The sequence below is a fragment of the Aythya ferina genome (assembly GCF_964211825.1).
Source record: "Aythya ferina genome assembly, chromosome: 14".
NCBI classification, from domain to species: Eukaryota; Metazoa; Chordata; class Aves; order Anseriformes; family Anatidae; genus Aythya; species Aythya ferina.
This window is the reverse complement of record NC_140312.1, coordinates 6,871,918-6,893,718: the sequence shown is the minus strand read 5'-3', so window position 1 is coordinate 6,893,718 and position 21,801 is coordinate 6,871,918. Positions and strand designations below refer to the sequence as shown.

The window sequence follows — 21,801 nt, the reverse complement described above, 5'->3', positions numbered from 1 at the left end:
TAAGGAACAAACCAAAAATTAAAGTACAATTGCCCTTAGCCCAACTCCCTTTTCAATTATCTGTTGTTATCCCAATGGAAGAGTACTTTAAGCTCATGTAGATGAACTTTTTCACTGTGGTTAGGATCATGAGGAGTCTGGTTACAGGATTTTAAGGAAAGGACCCTTTATCATTGATGCTTATCTCACGATGTAGGGATAGAAAGCAGATGCTGACTGAACACTGACTCAGCCTGAGGAGCGTGGGTCCAATAATTCTTCCTTTAAGCAACTGATTCTCATAGGAAAATCCCCAAGATTCAGCTTTAATTCTACTCTCTTTCTCGTGCAGAGACTGGCAACCAGAGACTATTCTTTAAAAACAGCGTGGGCAAAGTCAGTTCTCATTTGCTCAAACAACCCCACTGACTATACTACAGAGGATTTCTCATGATGCCGGGATTGGGCAGGGAGGGGGAAATTACAGTATAAACTTTATTAGGGGTATTTTTATTCTGTGCTCCAGGCTGGCATGCACAGCTGTAGGAGAAGCCCATACAGATGTTCATTGCTGTGCAGCATCAGGCACTCAAGAGGGGAAATCAGGCTTCCTGGGGCAACCCGTGGTGATAGGTCAGCTCCTCCCTGACGGCCCTGGGATATCCCTGGGCAGAGTTAATGCTTTGAGTTGATTGCAAAGCAATCAGGAACTCAATTCTGGCCACTGGAATGAGGTGAAGCCTGGTCACCAAAATGATGTGGAAAAAGAGGTGATTATACTACAGACTTGTACAACCACGTAAAAACATAAGAACAGAAAATAAAGGTTTGTGGCTGAGGGCTCCTGCACTCCACAATTAACTTCTTACCTTGCAAAAGTGAAACTGAGAAAGCACGGGCCTTACTGAGACCATTTCAGGTCTGCAACTACTTGTTTTTGCAGCTGGCAGCAATTTTTACGGATGCTGCTGGGGACTTTGAGACAGAGAACACATCAAACCCAAAGACATCATAGCAAGAACTGTCTGTCAGATGGCTGAATGTCCTGGCAACCTTTATCAGGGTTGCTAACAGCATTCTGCAGAGCTGAACACAGCTGCTATTTAACCTCAGACAGACTGTTGCTCACCACCCCTTACTGATTAAAATAAATAAATAAATAAAACCCTAACAAAACAAGGTTTTTGTTTTTAATTTATTTTGCAAATCTACCAATTCATTTTATGAAAGTATGAAATCCTATGTGGTTACATTAAACAGTTACATTACAATCCATGTAATACAAATAACCACTACAAAGTTATTTTTAGGTACTCTTGGGTAACAAGTAGATTTTACGTTATTTAAAATAAAAAGAAGTTACAAAGAGGAGAGAAAATAGCCTTGCGATTGTCAAAGAATTTAGTTTAGACCAAGGAAACCACTGCAGAATCTCCTTGTGCTAGAAAAGGTTAGAGAGAAACACTGATGTTTATGGAATCTTTCAATGTTAATTTTCAATTAGTCACATCAACCAAATTTAAGTGCACACATCTAGTTAACATAACAAGAATAGTTCACAAGTTGTGTGGAAATCACTGTCGGGTTTCATTCTCTGAAAATCACATTTACTGTATAACAGCACCACCGTCCTCACTTTCAGATGCATAAAGATCCTGCGATATTGGTTGTAAAATACACCAGAGCTTCCAATCTGCTCTAATTGAGTTCGGTGGGAGTAGAATCAGTTCCTACATTTAATAAGTATCACTGATTTACTGAAATTCTTGCAAAACAGCCTCATTCCCAGGAATGAAATCAATTACAAAATATCGTAATAATTTAGGGCAATTCTTAGTTTTACCATTCCGGCAATTGACATGGCAACTGCATTTCTGAGGACCTGTATGCAAGATCATTCCTTCCTCTCCAGCAGAAACAAGGACACAAGAAGACAATGAGTATCTGTGCTTAGTAAGAACTCTGGGCTATGTAAATAAAGTATAAAAATCAAAGAACAGATTGAATTAATCTAGAAACTGCTCTCCTGACACCCATCTGACACACCTCTAGTGTCATTCTGCTGCCTGTAAGCTGCCACGTCTGATGAGACATCTGTCAATCACAATTGCATAACTGCTTCTTAGGAAGCAATTAACTGGAGCTTCGATTTTGTAGCTGCACCTCTACATTGCATATATAGTATGCGGGAAAATGTCAAAGATGCTACTGCCATGTGTAATGCAACAGCTTCACAGAAGCAAGGAGAGCTGTTTCAGGGAAAAAAAGGCAGGTGTGGATACAATCCCAAAGGCATGTGGCACAAAGGAGATTAAAACAGGTTTTCCTCTCTTGTGGCCACCATCTCTTTCAAATAGGACATCCAAAAATGGTGCAAACCCCCAAATCTACACTCATGCACGTGCAATAAACCTGCAGAGCTGGCTGTAGTACAGAAATGAAGCCAGCAGCACCTCAGCAGGGCTTCTATGAGAACTACGCCTTTATCCACAAGAGTATCTTTTAACACTGATCACCAAAAACTTTTGAAGAAACCAGACAGGTCACACAAAACTACACAAACTTCTCACCTGGACATAAAGTGCCATCAAGCTATGGAAGCTAAGAAGTTACTGCTGAGGGCAGTGTCTGTCGTAAGTGTCTACAGCAGGCTTTATTCCCCTGAAGCAGATAATGTTTGCTACAGACTTGGAAATGGCACCAGGTTGGTCAGAGCACTGCAATAACCAGGGCTAGCAATTTTAATTCTCCCTGAAAAACACAGCTCTTACCCAAAACACCAAAGCCAACTAGGCTGCATTTACCGGTGGCTGGCTGCAGAACTTTCCCCGGGAGGTATTTTAAAATAGTAATAGATGCGTCAGTTTCCCATCCTCTGATATGATATGATAAATATAATCTGTTTAGATCCTTTTTTATGAGGATGCATTACAACAGGAGGCCCCATCCTGTTATTACCACTGTGCCTGCTTGTTTTCCATCTCTAGTCATGTAGTGTCAATTCCTGTTAAGAATCCTGAACAGCCTTCCAGAATCACTCGTTCAACTGACATTTCTGTAATAATAAGGAAAAGAAAAAAGAGTTGTGGGAAATTAAATGGTGCTCCTGTTGCCAAGTTGTTAAAATTATATGGCAATATGGTTCCAGTAGTTGTACGAAATTAATTTATGGAGTGCTTGCAAGCCTTACATCTACTAAATCTCAACAGGATATAAAATGCTATTTAAGTGATACAACTTATAAATGCTAAGGAGAAAAAAATCAGCACCAACGAGTGAAAGGAGAAACTTGATTCGTGTCTGCACACAACTTCCACAAGGCTGGGTCTCTACTGCTGAGGAAGCCATGCAGGAGATCCTCGGTGCAGTATGTCTGTGCTGTGTAGGCAGGGATGTGAGCACTTGCACCTCACCCTTCTGCCACTCCTTCAACAGACAGGAGAGGGCACACTACAAAGTTACTCCGGTCCTGTAAGCAATGCTGGGCAAGCAGCTCAGCCAGCCCCTCTGCTGAGCCCTCTCTCTTCTGCTGCTTTCTGAAAGTACGAGCCAAAGCAAAGTGAGTGTCATTGCTTTTCCCCTCTTTTATTATAATGCTGCTCAGAAAGAACTGCCTGAGATACCCGATCTGTAGACAAATTCATGTTTAAGTTATGTCACTAGATGATTACTGTCATTCCTTTCTCACAACAATGTCAAATGCAATGCAAAACTTTGGATTTTCTATAGTGAATCAGCAGAGGCAGCAGACAGCCGGTGCCAGCAGTACTGCTTACTGCTCTGCGAGACAGAACCAGGGTAAGGCGCTTTGGCAGTCAGCACCAAGGTTAAGTGACAAGCTTTGTAACAACTCGCTTCCACACACTGGAGTACACACAAGTTTTCTGCAGATGCATGGAAAACTGAGATCCCCTGGTTGTTCTCTAAGCTGCTCTGAAACTACACCAATGCGTTTCATGCACCAGCCGATCCTGGTGCCATTCTTTTTCTAAGTACAGTACATTGTGATAGCAACATAGAAGCACACTACACAAAACAGATTTGTTCAAGCTCACCGTGGTTCTGATGGGCTACACGCACCAAAAGGCAATTCAAGAAGAGCACACAACTCATCAGGACAGTAAAATTGGCTAAAAGGGATTCTGGTTTCACTTTGTGAAGGAAATTAAGAGTTCACAAAGGAGAAGATCTTATTGCAAGTTGTTTTACTCAGCCTGACCACTTCTAATACAGATCAGAAGTGTCGGAAACTACCAATGAGACAAGGACAAAGAATTCCTGTCTTGTAAATATTTTAAGTTTAGTAAGCTTGCTTCAAAAATAAAAGCCACAGGTATTTCAAATGGCCTTCTCTAACAGACTTGAAACTGTTAGATGAATACAGAGGAACACTGATGGAAAATACAGATTTCAGTAGTAGTTCTGGCACCTTGCAATTTGGAAAAAAATAACTCTGGTGCACATGGGATGAGGCAGCTTGTTTGCAGATCCCTTTCTCACAGTGTCCTAGAGTCACACACGCTTCTTTCACGAGTGTGTCACTGCTCTCAGCAGGTGCCTTCCTCAGAAGGAGCAAATTGGCAGCTGTCATGAGAAACTGTGTCGATGCTCTGCACTTCTGACTGGGGGTGGATGGACACCTGAACGGCTATCTCTTGACCTTGCTCATTCATGGATCCATCATCCGAATCCCCAGCTGGCGAATCGCTGCGCTTGATCTCTGGGTTGATGGGGTATATCGCAGCTTGGGTACCACACGCTTGGGTTTGCTTTTCCTCCTCGCCCACTTCATCAGGGTCATCAACTCGCACAGCCTCAAAGATCTCTTCCATGAACGCCCTGCAGTTAAGGATCAGTGGTGGAAGGGGAATGCTCCTGGCAAGCTCTTCGATGTACCGAGCAAACTCCATGGTCTTAAACTGAGTGACTTTGGCCAACTCCAGCGTTTTGGCAGATGTAATGATAGGGATACGCTTGGCTATCTCGAAAGCCTTCTGAAGCTTCTCAGCCCCTTCCGTCCTGAAGAACTCATTAATGGCCTTCTCCGTTTTGCGGAGGTGGCTGCTCATCATGCACAGACGGGTTATGTTTAAAATGAGGGTGATAGCAAAGGCAACGAGGCACACAATCATGTAGTAGATACTCATGTCTCCCGAGGTGAAGATAACTCTCAGGGTGACTGTGTAGTACGAGGTCTCGTTACGATTAACAGCCGCACACGTGTATCGCCCCCGGTCAGCAAAGCTGACCTTTGTGATGTTAAGGGAATTATCAGCAATCTTCCACCGTCCACCTGGAGATTCAAAAGAAACAAGCTGAGCTAATGAAACTAAAATAATTAGGCAAGCTAGACACATGCTACTTGCTCCATAAACAGGAGACAGAGCTTTGAAGCAAGCAGTCCATTTCTAGCACTACACAAATTACACCAAGAATGGAAATTTCCTTTTCATGCTTGTGACAGAGAAGGCCCTAACTCAGGTACCAATCCTACTGCTTGATGGTAAATTATTCTGTGCACTCACTACTCTGGTTCTTCTGTTTTCTCTCATCTACACTTTCTTGAGCGCTTTTGCATTTCTAGTTCTTTCTGATGGGGAATCTAATTCTTAAGCTGAACTTGTCACCCACTGAAATGCAGTGTGTTGAAAGATTGTCTGCTATAAAGTCTAATTTTCTGTATATTCTCGGTCAAAAGTCAAGTGACCCAGGAAAAAGATCAGAATCTGTAAATGGCTCAGCTGGCAAAAGAACACAAGATTTTCTTGAGATGCAGCTTTCTGCTGAGCACGCAGTGCTGATATACAAAACTCATGTAAAAAGAAATCAATAAAAGAGGCTAGCTTTATACAGTATTTCCTACGGGTTTATAACCTGGAAGAAAAACTGTTTTCATAACTCATTTTTCTAATTAGTCTACTTTGAACTAATTTCCAGATGGCATTCTAACTGCACAGAGGTTACTGAATACTTAAAGCAGTAAGACGGCCTCTGAGAAGATCCTATCAATTAGCTCGATGACCTTCATTAATACTAATAGAGGACAACACATGGATCTCTAAAAGACATCTTTTTCTAAATGAAAAACAAGAGGGACAGAACTATAAAAGCCACGGCTACAAAAATACATTCTTCCTCTGTATGAAGGGGTTAAATATCATGTATTTCATCCTTGGCCATTACAAACCTTGTTGGTTTCCGCAGTCTCAGTGGTGCATAAACCAGAAAATAAATGCAGTAAGTTATCCCATGCTTTATACAATCCTCTAACAAAATTAAAGCACTGTTTGCCAGCTCATAAAAGGTCACAACTGTGGAGAAGCGTGTTTAATTCATGCATTTGGGAAGATAAAATATAAACCAGAGCAATAATAAATAAAAAGATCAGTTAGTATCTGGTAGGATGCAGACAGTTCTTTTGCACTGCATACTGTGATGTCTCATGAACAAAACAATTCTGTAGGGCACCATTGCAGGATGGATGGGCTAGGACACACGAACCCAGGTATAATTCCTGCTCCACCACATGCAAAAGGACAAAGAACAATTTTGGGGGCTTGTTCTCTCCCTATTTCCAAACTGTAAAAATGGGAGGATAGGAAAACAAAACAACAATAAAATCTCAGATGTTTTCATGTATCATATAAAAGCAAAACGCCCAAGGTCATAAAATAGCAGAAAAGCTCACCTTCATCTTTCTGTTCAAGCAGGTGTCCTCTGGAGTTATACCAAAGGATATATTCATATTGGCTGATGTTCAGTTTACATTCAATTAAAATACTGGTCCCCTCTTTGGCTATGATATCATGGTGTGCTGGGGAACTTAGTAAAGCTTGAGGCACCGGATGAAATGATGTATTGAAAGACCCAAAGGCAGATGTTCCATTAGAAGCTACATTTTCCAGTGTAAATCCAATCGAAAGATCAACACTCACAGTCAAAATTAACAGGCAGCAGCTGAGCTTCATGGAAAGCTAGAGAAAAATCTTTTTTCATTTAATTTGGAGAAGTGAGGTCATAAGATATTAAACTGTCTGTACTGCTCTGAGATAGGAGAGGAGGCTCTTGATTTGTTTGGTGATAGAAAATGTGTTGGATCCAAATGCACGTTCAAGACCATCAATATTAGGAGAGGAAACTGGAAATCCAACTGAAAAATAAAAAAAAGTATTAAGTTTATTAATGATAGCAAGCTTACAGCGTATTTAAATTTCGTTTCCAGTAAACATATTTCGATTAGCATAATATAAACTGCCAGCCAAGAGGTTCCAAATCACAGCTTTGCTCAGACCACAGTAATGAAACGAGGGTAAGAAGGCATTAACACAACCTTCGGTCCTCTAGATGTTCATCTTCCCATCCAAATAAATAATCTCAGGAACAATAATCATTAAGAGAAAGAAGGTTTTAAAAAAGAACAATTTGTACTGACTACTCAAAATGCACAACTATCTTTAGGGTCAGAAAGTGGATTCTGCATTTGTTAATGGGAAATAAAGGGCTTTCTTAATAGATACAGAAAAGCAAGAAAGAGGATATAATGTCTGCCTCCTTCCACACTGACATCAAAGTCCTTTTAAGCCCCAGTTTTTCAACACTGGTTTTCCATTTAGCATCTAGAAATAAAGCACTCACACGTCTTCTGATTTTTAGCATTTATACATCTACTTACTTGATTTTAAGGCACAGTCGGTGTTAAATGTCTAAATATTATTTAATATGCTTATCGGTTCTTGCGTTGAGAAAATTCTCTTGGCAGTCGTCTACAAAGAGAGGAAGTCCCTTTCTGAATACCAGGACAGGATTGTCTAAACATACTTCCTTTTTTTTTTTTTCTTTTTTTTTTGCAAACTCCCTTGCTTCTGCTTTCTTTTTTCTTGTTGTTGTTGCTGTTTTACAGCAAACTGCTATAGAAAATCTTCTGTTTTGTGCTGCTACATCTCAGCTGTCGTATCTTGCTTATTATCTCCACTACACCAAATTGTGTCCCGTGTCTCAAAGCAGCTTGAAAAAATGTTTTGTCTAGGGACAGAATTCACACTTCAAATTTACATGTGCACGAGATATTTGAAGACGCTGGGATACAGACTTTAACTTAGGGCTCTTTGAACACAAAGATTTTTCTTTTTTAAAAGCCAGAATAAAATCAACTTGCAACAAAATGAGATGATGCTGTTAAGAGAAAATCTGTTATGAATTTTCCTGGAAGCCTGATTCAAGAAAGTTTCTAATCCAATGTGCATTTCCTGAAATTATGATTCTATCTAAACTGTTCCAGAGCTCTAAAAAAAACATTAACAAAATATAGAAGCCACAAGTTAAATGCTATCTTAAAGAATATCTGACTTCACCTCACTGTCTGGGTGACTTCAGAGGTACCATCATTTTCTTCAACCAATACCAAATGCTAATAGAGTTGAATTTCATAAATACCACAATACAAAGGAATACATTTTCTTAATAAATAATGCAGACACTCCCTGTGTCCTTCCAGAATCACTGGCTAACACTGCCTAAAGCAGAGAGAATTTGTATCGCTTATGAAAGAATAATTTACTATAAATAAGTACAGCTGATTTGTACTAACTGTCTGTCCAGTAGAGACTAATTAAGCGTATTCAGGAATGGGAACATTCGCTGCTAACACACTGCCCAGATCAGGAGTTTTTTCAGTTCAAGATAAATTGTCGAAGGTCAAACCAGACTCCAGATTTGACATCTGATGAGAAATGTGTACCTGACCCACTCCTGTTGCAGCTGTTGCCAAAATCTGCTTAACAAAGAAGGCAAGAAGACAGCTGTGTCCAGCTCTCCTTCAAGCTTGACTAACCAACTCACCCACCGCAGCCTGCAAGGGAAACTGGAAAACCTGCACTCTGCTTGTTTCTCTGTAAACAGAAATCTTTTCTTTTGTTTTTGGCCTGACTATTTTCCATCATGCCTCTTGCCTGTTCATTTAAAATGGGATGAGCACAGAGAGCGCAGCTACACCTCTGTGCTGATGAAGCTACTTTTCCACACTCAACAGTAAAAAAACAAAAAAAACAAAACAAAATAACCAAGCAAAAAAAACTACCACAGCTTCTTTCGTTCCTGTTTTCGACCTTTCCTCCAGTGACATTTTGGGGAAATGATTTCTGCTGCCAAAGGCTGCTAACAACAGACTTGCTCATTTGGGTAACCTCGTGCAGATTTCTTTACTGTATGGCGAGGACTTGGAGCGCCACGGACCGCTGACACCTGAGCTGATTTCACAAGATTCGATGCCGCTCCAACTGATCACAGCTCTGAAGTGAAGACAAACCCTGGTGTTTGTTACTGAATCGAACACATGGAACAACTTCCAACCTTCCAAAACAATAATCTCCCAACTAATAATGCTTCAGATTTATTAGAAGATAATTCCAGCACCTCCTCGACTTTGCCTGTGTCATTTTCATCACTTTAAATTATTAAATTTAAATTACTAGATTTCCAAGGGTCTGTGACTTTCCTTCTAAAACAGCATTAGAAACCTCGATTATTTAACACAAGAAATAATGAACAACATTTTTCCTCATAAGAATAAGATAATTATCTTCAGTAATTGCATATGCTCTCTGGTATAGCTCTGCTGAGCTTGCATAATGCATAAAACATTGGTGAAGGGCCACTGAATTTTACTGTTCAACTCTTAAAAAAGGTCTGATTTGTTATAAATTGTTTGTCATGTTCCGCTTTTGGAAAAGCCATTCCTGTTAAGCAGACAACAATGTCTTACTGCTGGGAACAATGATTTGCAAAAGCCGTGTTCTTCGACCACCACACTTATGCAAAACAGCTGCTGGAGCTGATAAAGGATCCAGAAAGGATAAAGCGCGAGCGGTGCCAACCGTACAGTTCTTCAGGAAGGTACTGGAGCCAAGCAAGACGAAATGTGCAGAACAGAAACTGGCGAGCTTACAGCCAGACCCCAGGTTGAGCTCAACGCATTTAACCTTTAGGAAACCGAGCTGTAACAACACATTGCAGTGAAAGGATGAAAACCCATGGTGTGTGTGCTTACGTGAGCCATTGCTGGCTCTTTGCCTGAAAAAACATGTGTGTTTAATGCAGAGCACCCTAACTGGTCCCACCGAGGTCAGCGGGAGTACTGAGAATGCTTAAAACTGCTCAGTTTTATAAAGTGCTGCAAAACTGGGGCCTGAGAGGTTCTTTGGCTTTATGGTCAGGACTCACAGCGTGGTCAATAACGCCAAAACGTGAGTCTGGGAGATGTTGGGGTGATACGGGTGTGATGTTGGGGAGAGCCACAGACACTGCTGCCAGCATGGGCAAGCCTGCAGGGAGAGCTCGCCCTCGGCCTGCAGCGGCTCTGGTGAAAAACCAAAAACCCCCAAACCAGCCCCAAAAACAGCGGGAGGTGCGAGCCTGGGGGAAAGGGCCCAGGAGGGCCCAGGGCCTGCGCTGTGGGGAGGTCACGCTGCAGGCAGCAACAACCCGCACTCCTCTCAGTACTGAAACCCGCTAAAATTTGATAAAAAATCCTAAAAATTGGATAAAAATCGTTAAAAAAAATACCTAAAACCCGCCCAATTCCCACCGCGGGGACAGGACAACCGAGCGGCCCCGGCCCCAGGCGCTGGGACAGAGCCGGGCCGTGGGGCAGCCCGATAGCCTTAGGAGCGTGACGTCACGGGGGCGTGACGTCACCGGGCCCTGACGTCACCGGCCGTGACGTCACGCCCGAATAACCCCCCTGTTACCCCCACACACACACCCCCTAATAAACCACCGAGCAGCCGCCCGGCTCCCACAGGCGCTGTGAGGAGCTCGGGGGGCCCCGGTTCCAGCCCCATCCCCGCGTACCTCCGGTACCGGCAGCCTCACACCGACCCCGACACCTCCGGCCCCGCCGCCGCCACCCGGCCGCCTTTCCCCCCCCCCAGCTCGCTCTTCCGGGCCCCGCTCCGCTTCCGGGTTGAGGCGGCCGGGGCCGCTCTGCGCCGCGTCTCGATGGTGCGGTCCGCCCGGCCCCGCGGTGAGGGTTTTGGGGGGAGATCGGGGGTTTTAGGGAGCCCCGGGGTGCTCTGAGCGGCCTCGGCTGTTGGGTGGGAGCACGGGGGGACGTTGGGAGGCCGGCAGCTTGGGACCGGCCTCCTGCACGGCCCTGGGAGGGCCCTGGGAGTGGGGTCGGAGGGGTGCTGGGGGTGCTGGGGCTCCTCAGGCTCCTGGGGCGCCTCCCGGGGTCTTCTCGTGGCCTGGGTGCCTCAAACCCCCCGCAGAACCTCAACCCGAAATACCGAACCAAACGCCCCTCAGCCTGCCCCCCGCCCACTGTCACTGCTCTCCCCTTTGGGGTCCAGCACCCTCCAGAGCAGCCCCACACGATTTGGTTCCCCCCCACCCTCCCCTTTTGGTGAAGCAGGTCATGGATTTAATCATCTAAGGACCTTTCGTCCCTCCCCGTTTGTTTTTCAGAGTTATCAGCCTGTCTCTTTCGTCTGGTGGTGAGGTAAAGCCACGTGTTCCCGTGGGACTTTAAACTTCCAGGTGTGACGTTTTGTGCGGCCAGATGTAAGGCGGTGTGCAGGCTTGCTTAAAAACATAATTTGTTAATGCAGGTATGCGTGGCAACAAGAAGGGATCCGAATCGTGTTTAATTATTTAAAGCTAATGTCAACGTGTACATGGGAGCGATTGTTTTATCTTCTGTGTTTTCTGTGATTGTCACAGTCATGTCTGAAAAAGACAACGGTGAAAATCTGGAAGAGGAAACTTCTTATGAAGATGAAAATGAACAAAAGCCAGAAGAACGTGGCCATGTTGAGAGCAGCAAAGAAAAAGAGCAAGAGCCTGTGCCTATGACTCGGAAAAGACCTGAACCCAAACCCCCAAGTCAGTCTGCTGCCACAGAAAAGTCCACTGCTGACACCCCCAAGGTATGTTTCTGTGCTAGGTCTGAATGACATGACTTCGTGTTTCACGCCTTTATGCTCAGAAGAATTCTGACTGTAAGCCTCGTTCCTTTTCTAAAAATTGACATCGCTGTTTATTTGAAAAGAAAAAGCGTCACAAAAGTTACACATCACAGGCTGATTGTGTTCTTCTTGACACCATCATATCTGCATCACTGTCTTCTGCTTTTCTTCATTAAAGGTCTCGGATTCTCCTGCAGCTCAGACAGGATGGGGGTACTGGGGAAGCTGGGGGAAATCTCTTCTGTCAACTGCATCTGCCACAGTAGCTACTGTCGGTAGGTCTCTTTCTGGTATTTGATAGATGTTGTAACCATATGTCATGTTACAAGCTAGTGCTTTTGGGCTTGTTTCTAGAGAATGGGGTTTCTGTTATAGAAGCAAGTATTGGAAAATGTCAAGAGAACTGTACAAGTAAAGGGAAAACCTGTACCAAAAGGTACAATAACATTAAAGAGATGTGCACAAACAAAACTACTTCCAAGTTTTTGAGGCCTTTGCATAATTTTCAGTTGATGTTTTAAAGCTTTGCCAATTGAGATGAAATTTTTGCTAACCTGAGATGAAACCTGAGTTCATTAAACTGGCAGGCAAGCAAGATGGAGAGTAGTAGGTGTCAGCACGGGTTAAACTGTTCTGAACAGGAGGAAGCCAGAACAGTAGAGAAACAATATGCAACCCTGATCCTGTTTCTGCTCTAATGAGGAATAAAACTTATCTCATGGTTAAAGTAACACTGCTGTCTTCTCTAGGTCAAGGTATTTCAAATGTCATAGAAAAAGCAGAAACAACCCTTGGGATCCCCAGTCCTAGTGAAATTTCTTCGGAGACCAGAGATGCTACAAGAGGTCAGTTTTTATTGCATAAGAATAACACTGAAACATATCTTATAATATAATCAGCCCCAAAATATCATAACATTACTCTGCATCTCTCATATTGATGTAGATAACTAAGTGCTAAAATAACAGGTTATTGCTTACTGCTCTGAAAAGTAGGCGGGAGAATAATAGCAATTCTAGGCCTGATCCTGACTGACACTTCATATTTGTTAATTTTCTTCACTCAGCAGGTGACAGGATCTTTTTGGGAGAGTGAGGAAGTTAATTTTCTGCCTTCTATTGCAGGAGGTGAGAATTCTGATGATAACAGTGCAGATGAGGTTGCTGATGGCAGTTCCTTTCCTATTGCTGGAGCTCTTGGTGTTTTATCAACCATCTCTACTGCTGTCCAAAGCACAGTGAGTGAGTTGGGAAGGCAGAAAAAATGTGCTTGAGAGCATTGTCTGAACTATCTTATCGGGAAACTTTTAATTTTGGCTTTTGTGGCATAAATGGTGAGAGACTATCTCAGCCTTCAGACAGTCTTTATCTCATGCCATGCTTCTAACTGGCACTTGATGTGTCAGTTGTCTTGGATTTTGTTAGTTTTATATAAAATGCTGATGCATAACAGAGATGCCCAACATTGGACTGTGTGGTGTGTGCATTGCCATGCATGTCACCTCTACACTCTGCTACCATGCTCTCTTCCTTTAGAGTATGTGGCCAAATGGAAGGTCAGACTAATTTCTGGAATACTTTCACTGATTTTCACAGAACTGTCTAGAGATGAAATCCATTCTCGTGTTCAAAAACGTCTGTGAAACTGGCCTCAATTGCTTGGAAATCAGCTTGCTCCTGTGACCATGAGAAATACACTTCAAAGAACCCATTACCCTTAGAAACTGTGCTTTTGTGATCTGCTGTCTTGTCAATTTGCCCATGAATCTGAAAGAGCTGCAGATGGAAAGCTTGCTTCTGCTTTTAGGGCTTGAACAAGAATTTAGCAACCAACACAGCCCACAGGTCTAGTGTTTTCTGATTGGAGCAATTAGAAACTAAATACTTAAATGTGCTGAGAACCAGCTCCTTCACAAAATAAAAATGTTTCCCATCAGATTGCTGCAGCTGTCTGAGTGCTATATTAAACTGTTGGATGATAGTGTATTGTGGCTCTTTCCATGCCTTTCTGCTGTGATTTTGGTGATTAGTTTTGAATTCTAGAGTGATCAGGACCAGTTTGGCTTGTATGTGAGTGCCTAGCATAACACAGCCTGTATAAAGCCCCCAGTATAAGCCTATTCAGTCTTCTGTGACTCTTATGCACTGACTATATCCAAATCTGCTTCCTAGGGGAAAAGCGTGATTAGTGGAGGTCTAGATGCCTTGGAATTCATCGGGAAAAAGACAATGGATGTGATAGCTGAGGGAGACCCTGGATTCAAAAAGACAAAGGGCCTAATGAATAGAAACTCTACGTTGTCTCAGGTATGGCTGTTTCATATCAACTCCTTGTTGATTCTTGTTCTTCCTTCTGTTGTGGTCCTGTCATTAAGCAGATATTTCTTACTGTTAAACCCATAAGCCTTCTCTTCCCCTATTCCGTATGTTCTGGTGTTGATCTGAGTTCTTTGCTTTTCTTTTTCAGGTCTTACGAGAGGCAAAGGAGAAGGAAGAGCAGCAGACAGCTACTGAGGTTACCATGGCTACGGAGAAGAAAGCCCATTATGGATTACTGTTTGACGAGTTTCAGGGTCTTTCGCATCTGGAGGCCTTAGAGATGCTTTCCAGAGAGAGTGAATCAAAGGTAATGGCCTTGAGCAATTTTCCTTCTATTTTTGAGTTCAGCTGGGTGAGAAAAAAGATCGGAAATGTCTGTACACACATGCAAAATCCAGTAGTCAAAACTTGAAACTTGCTACAAAATGATTAATTGTACAATGTCACTTTGACCCCTGCATTATGATCTAGTGTGTACTTTGGGAGCATCTTGTCCTACCCTCAGCTCCTAGAATGATCCTCTTTACCTAACTAGCCTCACTTCCTGTATTTCTTCAACAGCTTATCACAAGTTACTCTTTCCTCACATCAGCTTGTTTGCTCTGTGGTCTGGAAGAGAGTACTGCAGGCAAAACTGAGATCGTCTTCTGTCTTGGAGCAGGGAGAGGGGTGGGTCAACGTATTTCAGAAGTCATTCAGTTTTTTATAAAGGAAATTATTTGAATAACTCCGTAAGAATCCATTGGTATCTAACAGGTCTTTGCAGAATCGGTCTTTTCCCTGGTATTTTCCTAATATTGCTCTGTAATAATTTTACACACAATGTAAATGAATGCTGTATCTTCCACCCTGTTTCTTTTCTTTGCTGGACTTATGATTCTCTCTTTGGCTGTGCTGCCCCTAATTAGGTGAAATTGGTTCTAAGTGCCCTCTCTGGTGAAGAGTTGGACACACTAAAGGAGGAAATGGAGCAACTCAAAGAAGCATTTTCTTTAGCTGAATTCTTTGAAGAAGAAGAGGAAGAAAAGAAGGGTAAGAGCCTTGGGTTCTGGGAGGAGAAGCTGGTTTTAAATGAAATTCTCAGAGCAGAACCAGCCAGTCCTGAGAGCACTAGCATTGGGCATGATGCCACAGTTAAGTTATTCTTTAGCTGGATGCTTAATCCTAAAACTGCCTGTGGCCAGGAGCATGACAGGTAGCAATGCTCTTCATCGTTGGAAAGCTTCTATGCATTAATTCTGTTGCAGAAACTGTTTGATTTCTTGCCAGAGCAGGATTAGATCTGCTTGGTTCCTGGGCATTTCCTACAACTGACCTTGAGCCAAGATGCAAATGCAAAGAGATGCTGGGTTTCCCTGTTCATAAGGGAAGGACTTTGAATAGAGTTGTATAACCTGTGGGAGAGATTTATTTTTTTTTTTAATGAGAATTAGCAGCAAAGACCAGAAGACTTAGAGGCCTCTCCATACAGAGGAGCCATCTGATTCTTGAGGATTACACAGATTTAAATGTAAATGTCTTGCATTGCTTTTACTTCGATGGCTCATCAGGGAGGGCTTACACCTGTGCTTGCTAGCATTTAACATTTAATGCATCTTTTATATTTCCATGACGGATCTCACAGCATCCCTCCCACTGTTAACATCTGCCCTGCCATGTATAATAGGGGAACCGTGGGCTTTAAGCAATATTTCATACTCTCCAAGGTGACGCACAAGTTAGTGCATTGTAAAATGCTGTGTTTATTTGATGGATTGTAGACTGTTTGCCTAAAATAAATAAATAAAAATAAATACAGTTACCTTAGCTAAAGAACCAGGATTGAGAAGGCAAAAGGTAATCTTTTGGCAGTGGTGGCTCTGCTTTTTCAGAACTTAACTTGTATTAAAAAGACCAGATGTGATGCGTCCTTTCCTGAATCAATGATTCAAGGAGAAATATAGGAAACAGTTGATAGACTTGTGCAGAACTAACTGTGCATTGAAGTCCTGCTTTTTTCACTGTATCTGTCCTTTCTGGGGATTCATTAGCCTTTTCTTTAGGAGATGAGGAGTTCACGAAGGAAGTAACAGAGCTGTTTTCAGAATTGCATATCTCCACAAAGCCGGACAAACTGATCACGGTGAGTTATTTCCCATTCTCTAAAAGCTGGAAAGAATTCTTTGAGAAACTGCTTCTCCATCCTGCTTTGCTGATGAAAATATGAAGGACATGAATACAAGCAGTGTTTTAGATCCTTTGACACTGGTAGTGAAAGAAATAGGCCTTTACCTTTGACTTTATGAAGCAAAACCATGCTCTGCAATGCCTCTGGCTCTGAAGCAGTAGGCACCAGTGTGTCTTTGCCCTGTCACTGGGCAGTAATATCTGGTGGCAAAGATAACTGAGCAGTAAGCCATCAGCCAACACAGTGAAATCAACCTACAGTCATGAATTGCAGCCTTCCTCTTGGTACAAAGCAACTGTTTTTACTATGTTCAGAAGCTGGTATGAGGAAGAATCCTTCCTTGCCGTCCTTTCACTACCCTTCAGATCCACCAAGTGGCAGCAGCATTCTGCAGACATGTTTTTAAAACTGTTAGTCATGGCCCTGGTGTAGAGAAATGACTGCCTTCAACTAGGTGAGTGCAGCCAACTCTCTACAGGTCCTGGAGGCACTAGGATAATTTGTCCTTACTCTCTTCATGTAGCTGTTTGCTTCCCCTAGAGATCCAGCACTCTGTGTTTTGTTGTGGGGAAGGGGGGATTCATTCTGCTCCATAAATAACTATGGCTTATCTTCATACAGGTGAGGACATCTGCTCATGAATGGATAGCGCAATTCAACAGTAGTCTTCCAAAAGAAGAAAAAGAGAGTGAAGACAACCAAGAAGTAGAAGCTGGAGATGGTGACCATGATGCTACAAAATCAGTGGAGGTAACTGAGCAATGGAGGAAGACAATATCTGACCACAGAGTGTTTATCTGGCTGTCAAGTTACAGTTGTGATGACTGGAACTTATGGGTTTCTATTTCTGTGCAAATTCTGGGGTCCAAAAGGGCAGATATAACAAGTAAACCACACAACATTCTAAATAATAAAAGCTGCTACTTTTTGTATGGTATTGGGGATCTTTTTAACTCTTGCAGGATATCCATGCATTTGCCATTAGAAGCCTGGCAGAACTGACAGCATACTCCATTGAAATGTTTCACAAAACCGCAGCTTTGTTCCTTCATGGTCAGAAAGAAGAGGTAACTGCCACAGACAGAGCCAAGTCGCTTTCACAGTAAGTTCATATCTTTGAAAGCATGTGGCATGCAATAACTTGCTTACTGATTAAACTGTCTGATGCTTCCTTGCAATTCCAAGGGATGTGGGGCTCTTGAATTCTTCATAGGTGATCACTGTTGTTACAGGTGGCTATCTCCCAGCATAATTCAGCTGGCTTTATCTAGTTCAAAGACATTTATTGACAAGAAGGAAGAAACCCTACTTTAAAACTTATATAGCCAAGAAGAATATTTGCTCCAAGCTTGTGCGAGTTAGTAGATACCCATTTAAAATATGACAAAACAGTTATATAAAAATGATTTTTGATTACCTCTTTACTGGTCATTTAATATACTAGGTACATGGTTATTGTAAAATTCCTGCAGTAATTAATAGGCTGGTTTTACCAGTAATGCATAACAGGAAGGGATTTTTCATTTTATCAGAATGTACTTGGCAAGTATATGAAATATGCAGTACTTCCTAATTCAGAAAATGGTACTTGTCTGTGATAAAGCTAGTTAGTACAGTTCCTTTTTGAATGGCGGGGTCTGTCTTCTGAATGTGGTTTCAGATCTTCAGCTTTAATTTGCCTATTTTCACCTTTCCATTCCTCATTTTTTTATAGAACTTCTGGATCTTCATGAACTGTTTAGATACTGTATATTAATTTTGGTTTAATTGAGCTTTATATACATGGAAACAAGGTATTTGTGTATTACAGGAATGCTAAAAGAAAGTTATTCGTCATAGATTGTATTTACTACATAGCTTTTCCACTTTTCTTGCACAGACTGACGATTGTGCTGTGTAAAGAACTGTCAACTTTCTCTAAAGAGTTCACTACATGCTTAACGGTTGCAGGGGTAAGTCTTGCATCATAGTTCTTTGGGATGAGATGTGATTAGTTGATTGCAGCCTTGGGATCTTAGCCAGAAAGTGCTTCTTGTGCTTGCTCATTTATGCATGCAGTTTTTTGCCCTGTGAACTGATCTCTCAGACCTGTGTTTTCCAGTCTGTGGCAGCTGAACATAATCTGAGCTTTTGAATGCTTCCTGAGGCATTCAGCCTGGCACGGAACGATGATGGGGGTTGGTTCTGACAGTACTAATGAGACAGAAGAAAATAAGTTTGTAGATGCTACAAAACACTCAGGTGTTACTGAAGATAATGTCTTTATCTCTAAATCTTCCATCAGTCCACAGTTCATGTGGAGATACAATGTGTGTCTTCATGTAGGTCTTGCATTGTGCCTATGTGGGTTACTTTCTTGTTATCTGCACACTGCAGGGCAGTTCTTCTGCAGCTTGGGACTTGGCTTCCAAGCGAGCAGTGGTGTTTTTAACCTTACTGAGGGTTTGGCTTTATCTTGCTTGAAGAAATGTGATCAAATTTTCAATCAGGATAATGTATGTCTGATCTCTGCAGGTCAAAGAGAAAGCAGATGTGCTTAATCCCTTGATCACTGGAGTGTTTTTGGAGGTCAGTTATGTTAAAGTTAAAACTTTAAGCTAATACTTGGAAAATTAGCATGCAAAGTTCTCTAGCCCATGGTCTAAGATTCGTTTTACCTCTCTAATAACTTAGAAATGTTAATAAATGCCCATAGATCTTCACAAGACATGAATGTTAGTGAACAGTGAGCCTTATATGATCTCAGCTGACAGTTATGTTGGGTCAGAAGACACATACTAGATGTTCATCAGTCTGATTTCTAGCATTTTAGTGGGAATTTAAATGCCTGAAGTCAAACCTCAGACAAGCTCATAAATTAGCGTGCGAGAGTCCCAGCACTTCCCGGCTGTTCAGTTGGTTCTCAGTGCTTGTAAACTCCTGAGGTGTGGCAGGAAACGGGTGTTTCTGTTGCTGTGGCAGGAAGGAAGAACACACCATAACATTTACTTTGCTTTGAAATAAATGCTTCTCATCTATTATACAAAGTAGTATCCTACATTTGGATTGCACCTGATCTTGTATGGCAGCTTTTAAGGCAGGTGCTTTTTTGCTGAGTAGCAAAAGCCCCTCAAAAGTAATACTGAATTGATTTCTGGAATGAAGCCTTAAAGACCCAACAAGCAATAGGTTTCTGTTTCTTACGTGTACGTATGTTAATCAATGCTGTTTGAAATGAATTTATGGTTAGTAAAACTGACTGGTAGTATAATTATTCATGCATTTTTTTTTTCTTTTTAAAATTATTTTCATAGGCTTCAAACAGTGCTTCATATATCCAAGATGCCTTCCAGCTCTTGCTGCCTGTACTGCAGATCTCTCTTGTTGAGGCTAGAACGGAACTATCACAGCAATAAAAATCCTTCTAATTAAGAACTTTCGACCTTCCCACTTCGTATTTTCCATGCTGGAGAATGATGTAATGGCTGATATTAAAGGGAAAAAGATTAACTGATCACTGCTACTGCAAGAACAGTGATTAAGTGCAGTCTGGCAATGACAGCTCTTACAGCTCGTTGAGAAATGTGATTAGCATAGTCCAGGCTGGTGGACAACGTGACAGACTTTACAATGCAGACTGCTTCCCTGTTTTCATAGACTGTATCTTTTCACTGAAATCCCTGTGCTGTATGTGTTAACAAGCTCTTTGGAGAAGCTCTCTGGACTGTGGAGACAATGCTGGAGAAAAGAGCAGCAGCTGGCTAGTTAAAGAGTTAGCTAAAGTCATGGTGTGATTTTTAAGTCAGACATAATTAGGCTCCTGAAAGCTCTGCGTTGAAGTGAACTTTGGATTGGAGATGCAAGAAAAGGCTAATGTTTATGATTATCACCCTTGCAATTTCCAGGCTGGAAAGAATAGAACGGAGAGGATGCCTTATGGAGCTGTTGTTGCTGAAGAGAAGCCCCAGCTTCCTAAAGGTGTCTGCTAATGACTCAGGGATGTGGGACTGGGACTCTCACTAGGGTGCTGTTACTCATCCTCTTGCAGAATGCTTGCTTCAGCATGAGCTGGAAAAATGCTGATCTGGCCCTAAGAAATGTGGGTACTTTGCTTTATAGCAATAAATGAGAACTGGCTAAAAAGGATTGATTCTTCTTTGGGCAATCCAATGCAAGAATGGAGTGGGAGGATTCTCTCTTTTTTTTTTTTTTTTTTTAATGCAATTTGACATGTCAGCCACAGACTGTTCAGATTCAGATACCACTCTTTTCCATTTCTTTGCAAAAACACTATAATGTAATTCTCCTTTTTTGAAGATATATGAAAGCAGGGGGAGAAGAAGCAATTTGGTTCTGTTAGCAGGAGTCCTAATTTGTCTCAGAAGCTGCTTCACATAATCTATCTTTTTTTTGTGTGCTGTGAAAGTTCCCTATTCTGTTCCTTTTTACAATTCCTATCTTTTGAGCTTTACCATTCTGAGGGAGCAGCCTCTGATGGAATCACAAGAGCAGAAACACAGATTAAATGCAGCTTAAGTCCAGAACAGCAAACCAGAGGTGACTGAGTGTTGGTTTTAGTGGGTCTTGCAAATTTCTGCAGTACTGAAGGCTTAGCATTCCTCTGCTCTGTTGTGCAGTAGAAATGTCCTTAATATTAGAACACTTTTTGGCTAATGCTTCTCCAATTTTATACATATATGGAAAAACCCTTGCCTTAGTCCTTGTTAGACTAATAAGGTCTCTAAATGTAAAGTATTTATTTTAATTTTTAAAGTAAACTGGACTTGAAAGGAGTGGGAAAAAATCTCACTAAATAAACTATATACTTTTTCTTTACACTGATAACATTTAAAAAAGATTTGTTTTGACAACTGTTTCAGATAAGAGCTATCAAGGTAGTGTGGGGCACGAACCAAGCAGGAGGAAAGAACTGTGTGTGCTTTCTTCACACCCCTGACCAGTTTCTGAGGCAGGGCGTGGTGCTGCTGTGGGGCAGAGACAACTGGGGTCTCTCTCATGGCAGGGTTACCTTTCATAGAAAAGAGTTCTAAACCCTGGCTGGGGAGTGAGAGCTCCCACAGCTGAGCTCTGAATTCCTGCATCAGTGCAAAATCTCAGCTTGGCTCCTGCCACAAAGCCACATTTTACAGAAATGTCAGAAGAGAAAGAATAATGATAACAGGGTTTTCTGAAGCAGCAGCTGCTTTTTTTTTCCCCAGATAAATTGTCAACCCAAGTTGACCTGCAGTGCTTAAGTGTAGAGAAGTTTAATAATTAAAGGAAAGGAGCTGATTTTTTTTTTTTTAATGCAGATGGTAACTCTTTCAGTCATATGCTCACCTGGATTTTGTTATAGCAGCCAATAACGAAGCGTGAACCAGCTTCGCTTGGGTGCCAG

The 21,801-nt window shown here is 42.0% G+C and overlaps 2 protein-coding genes across 4 annotated transcripts; one reads left to right on the top strand and one right to left on the bottom strand.

Moving 5' to 3' along the window:
* Positions 1-1,160: 1,160 nt before the first annotated feature.
* Positions 1,161-10,924, bottom strand: MFAP3 (microfibril associated protein 3). Of its 2 annotated transcripts, none has more exons than XM_084535686.1 (3): positions 10,828-10,924; positions 6,668-7,129; positions 1,161-5,272 (listed from the first exon to the last, which is right to left on the bottom strand). In XM_084535686.1, exons 2-3 carry the CDS (start codon positions 6,945-6,947, stop codon positions 4,527-4,529), a joined length of 1,026 nt encoding a protein of 341 aa, XP_084391812.1. In that variant the 5' UTR covers positions 6,948-7,129; positions 10,828-10,924; the 3' UTR covers positions 1,161-4,526. The 2 variants fall into 2 exon arrangements, with proteins under 2 accessions (XP_084391812.1, XP_084391813.1); XM_084535687.1 differs by lacking the exon at positions 10,828-10,924 and adding an exon at positions 7,652-7,713.
* Positions 10,894-20,546, top strand: FAM114A2 (family with sequence similarity 114 member A2). Of its 2 annotated transcripts, none has more exons than XM_084535684.1 (15): positions 10,894-10,999; positions 11,440-11,582; positions 11,695-11,900; positions 12,118-12,214; positions 12,689-12,784; positions 13,064-13,176; positions 14,111-14,245; positions 14,406-14,564; positions 15,166-15,289; positions 16,300-16,379; positions 17,046-17,174; positions 17,387-17,526; positions 18,304-18,376; positions 18,939-18,992; positions 19,718-20,546. In XM_084535684.1, exons 3-15 carry the CDS (start codon positions 11,697-11,699, stop codon positions 19,817-19,819), a joined length of 1,506 nt encoding a protein of 501 aa, XP_084391810.1. In that variant the 5' UTR covers positions 10,894-10,999; positions 11,440-11,582; positions 11,695-11,696; the 3' UTR covers positions 19,820-20,546. The 2 variants fall into 2 exon arrangements, with proteins under 2 accessions (XP_084391810.1, XP_084391811.1); XM_084535685.1 differs by having other exon boundaries at positions 10,958-10,977.
* The last annotated feature ends 1,255 nt before the right edge of the window (positions 20,547-21,801 follow it).

Bases quoted from the DNA above. Each gene is read 5' to 3' on its own strand.
- FAM114A2 (XM_084535684.1), top strand. From the start codon at position 11,697: ATGTCTGAAAAAGACAACGGTGAAAATCTGGAAGAGGAAACTTCTTAT. The intron at 13,177-14,110 runs GTGAGTGAGTTG...TCTGCTTCCTAG, and splicing joins CTACTGCTGTCCAAAGCACA to GGGAAAAGCGTGATTAGTGG. The intron at 14,565-15,165 runs GTAATGGCCTTG...GCCCCTAATTAG, and splicing joins CCAGAGAGAGTGAATCAAAG to GTGAAATTGGTTCTAAGTGC.
- MFAP3 (XM_084535686.1), bottom strand. From the start codon at position 6,947: ATGAAGCTCAGCTGCTGCCTGTTAATTTTGACTGTGAGTGTTGATCTT. The intron at 5,273-6,667 runs GTGAGCTTTTCT...TTGAATCTCCAG, and splicing joins GCTTGAACAGAAAGATGAAG to GTGGACGGTGGAAGATTGCT.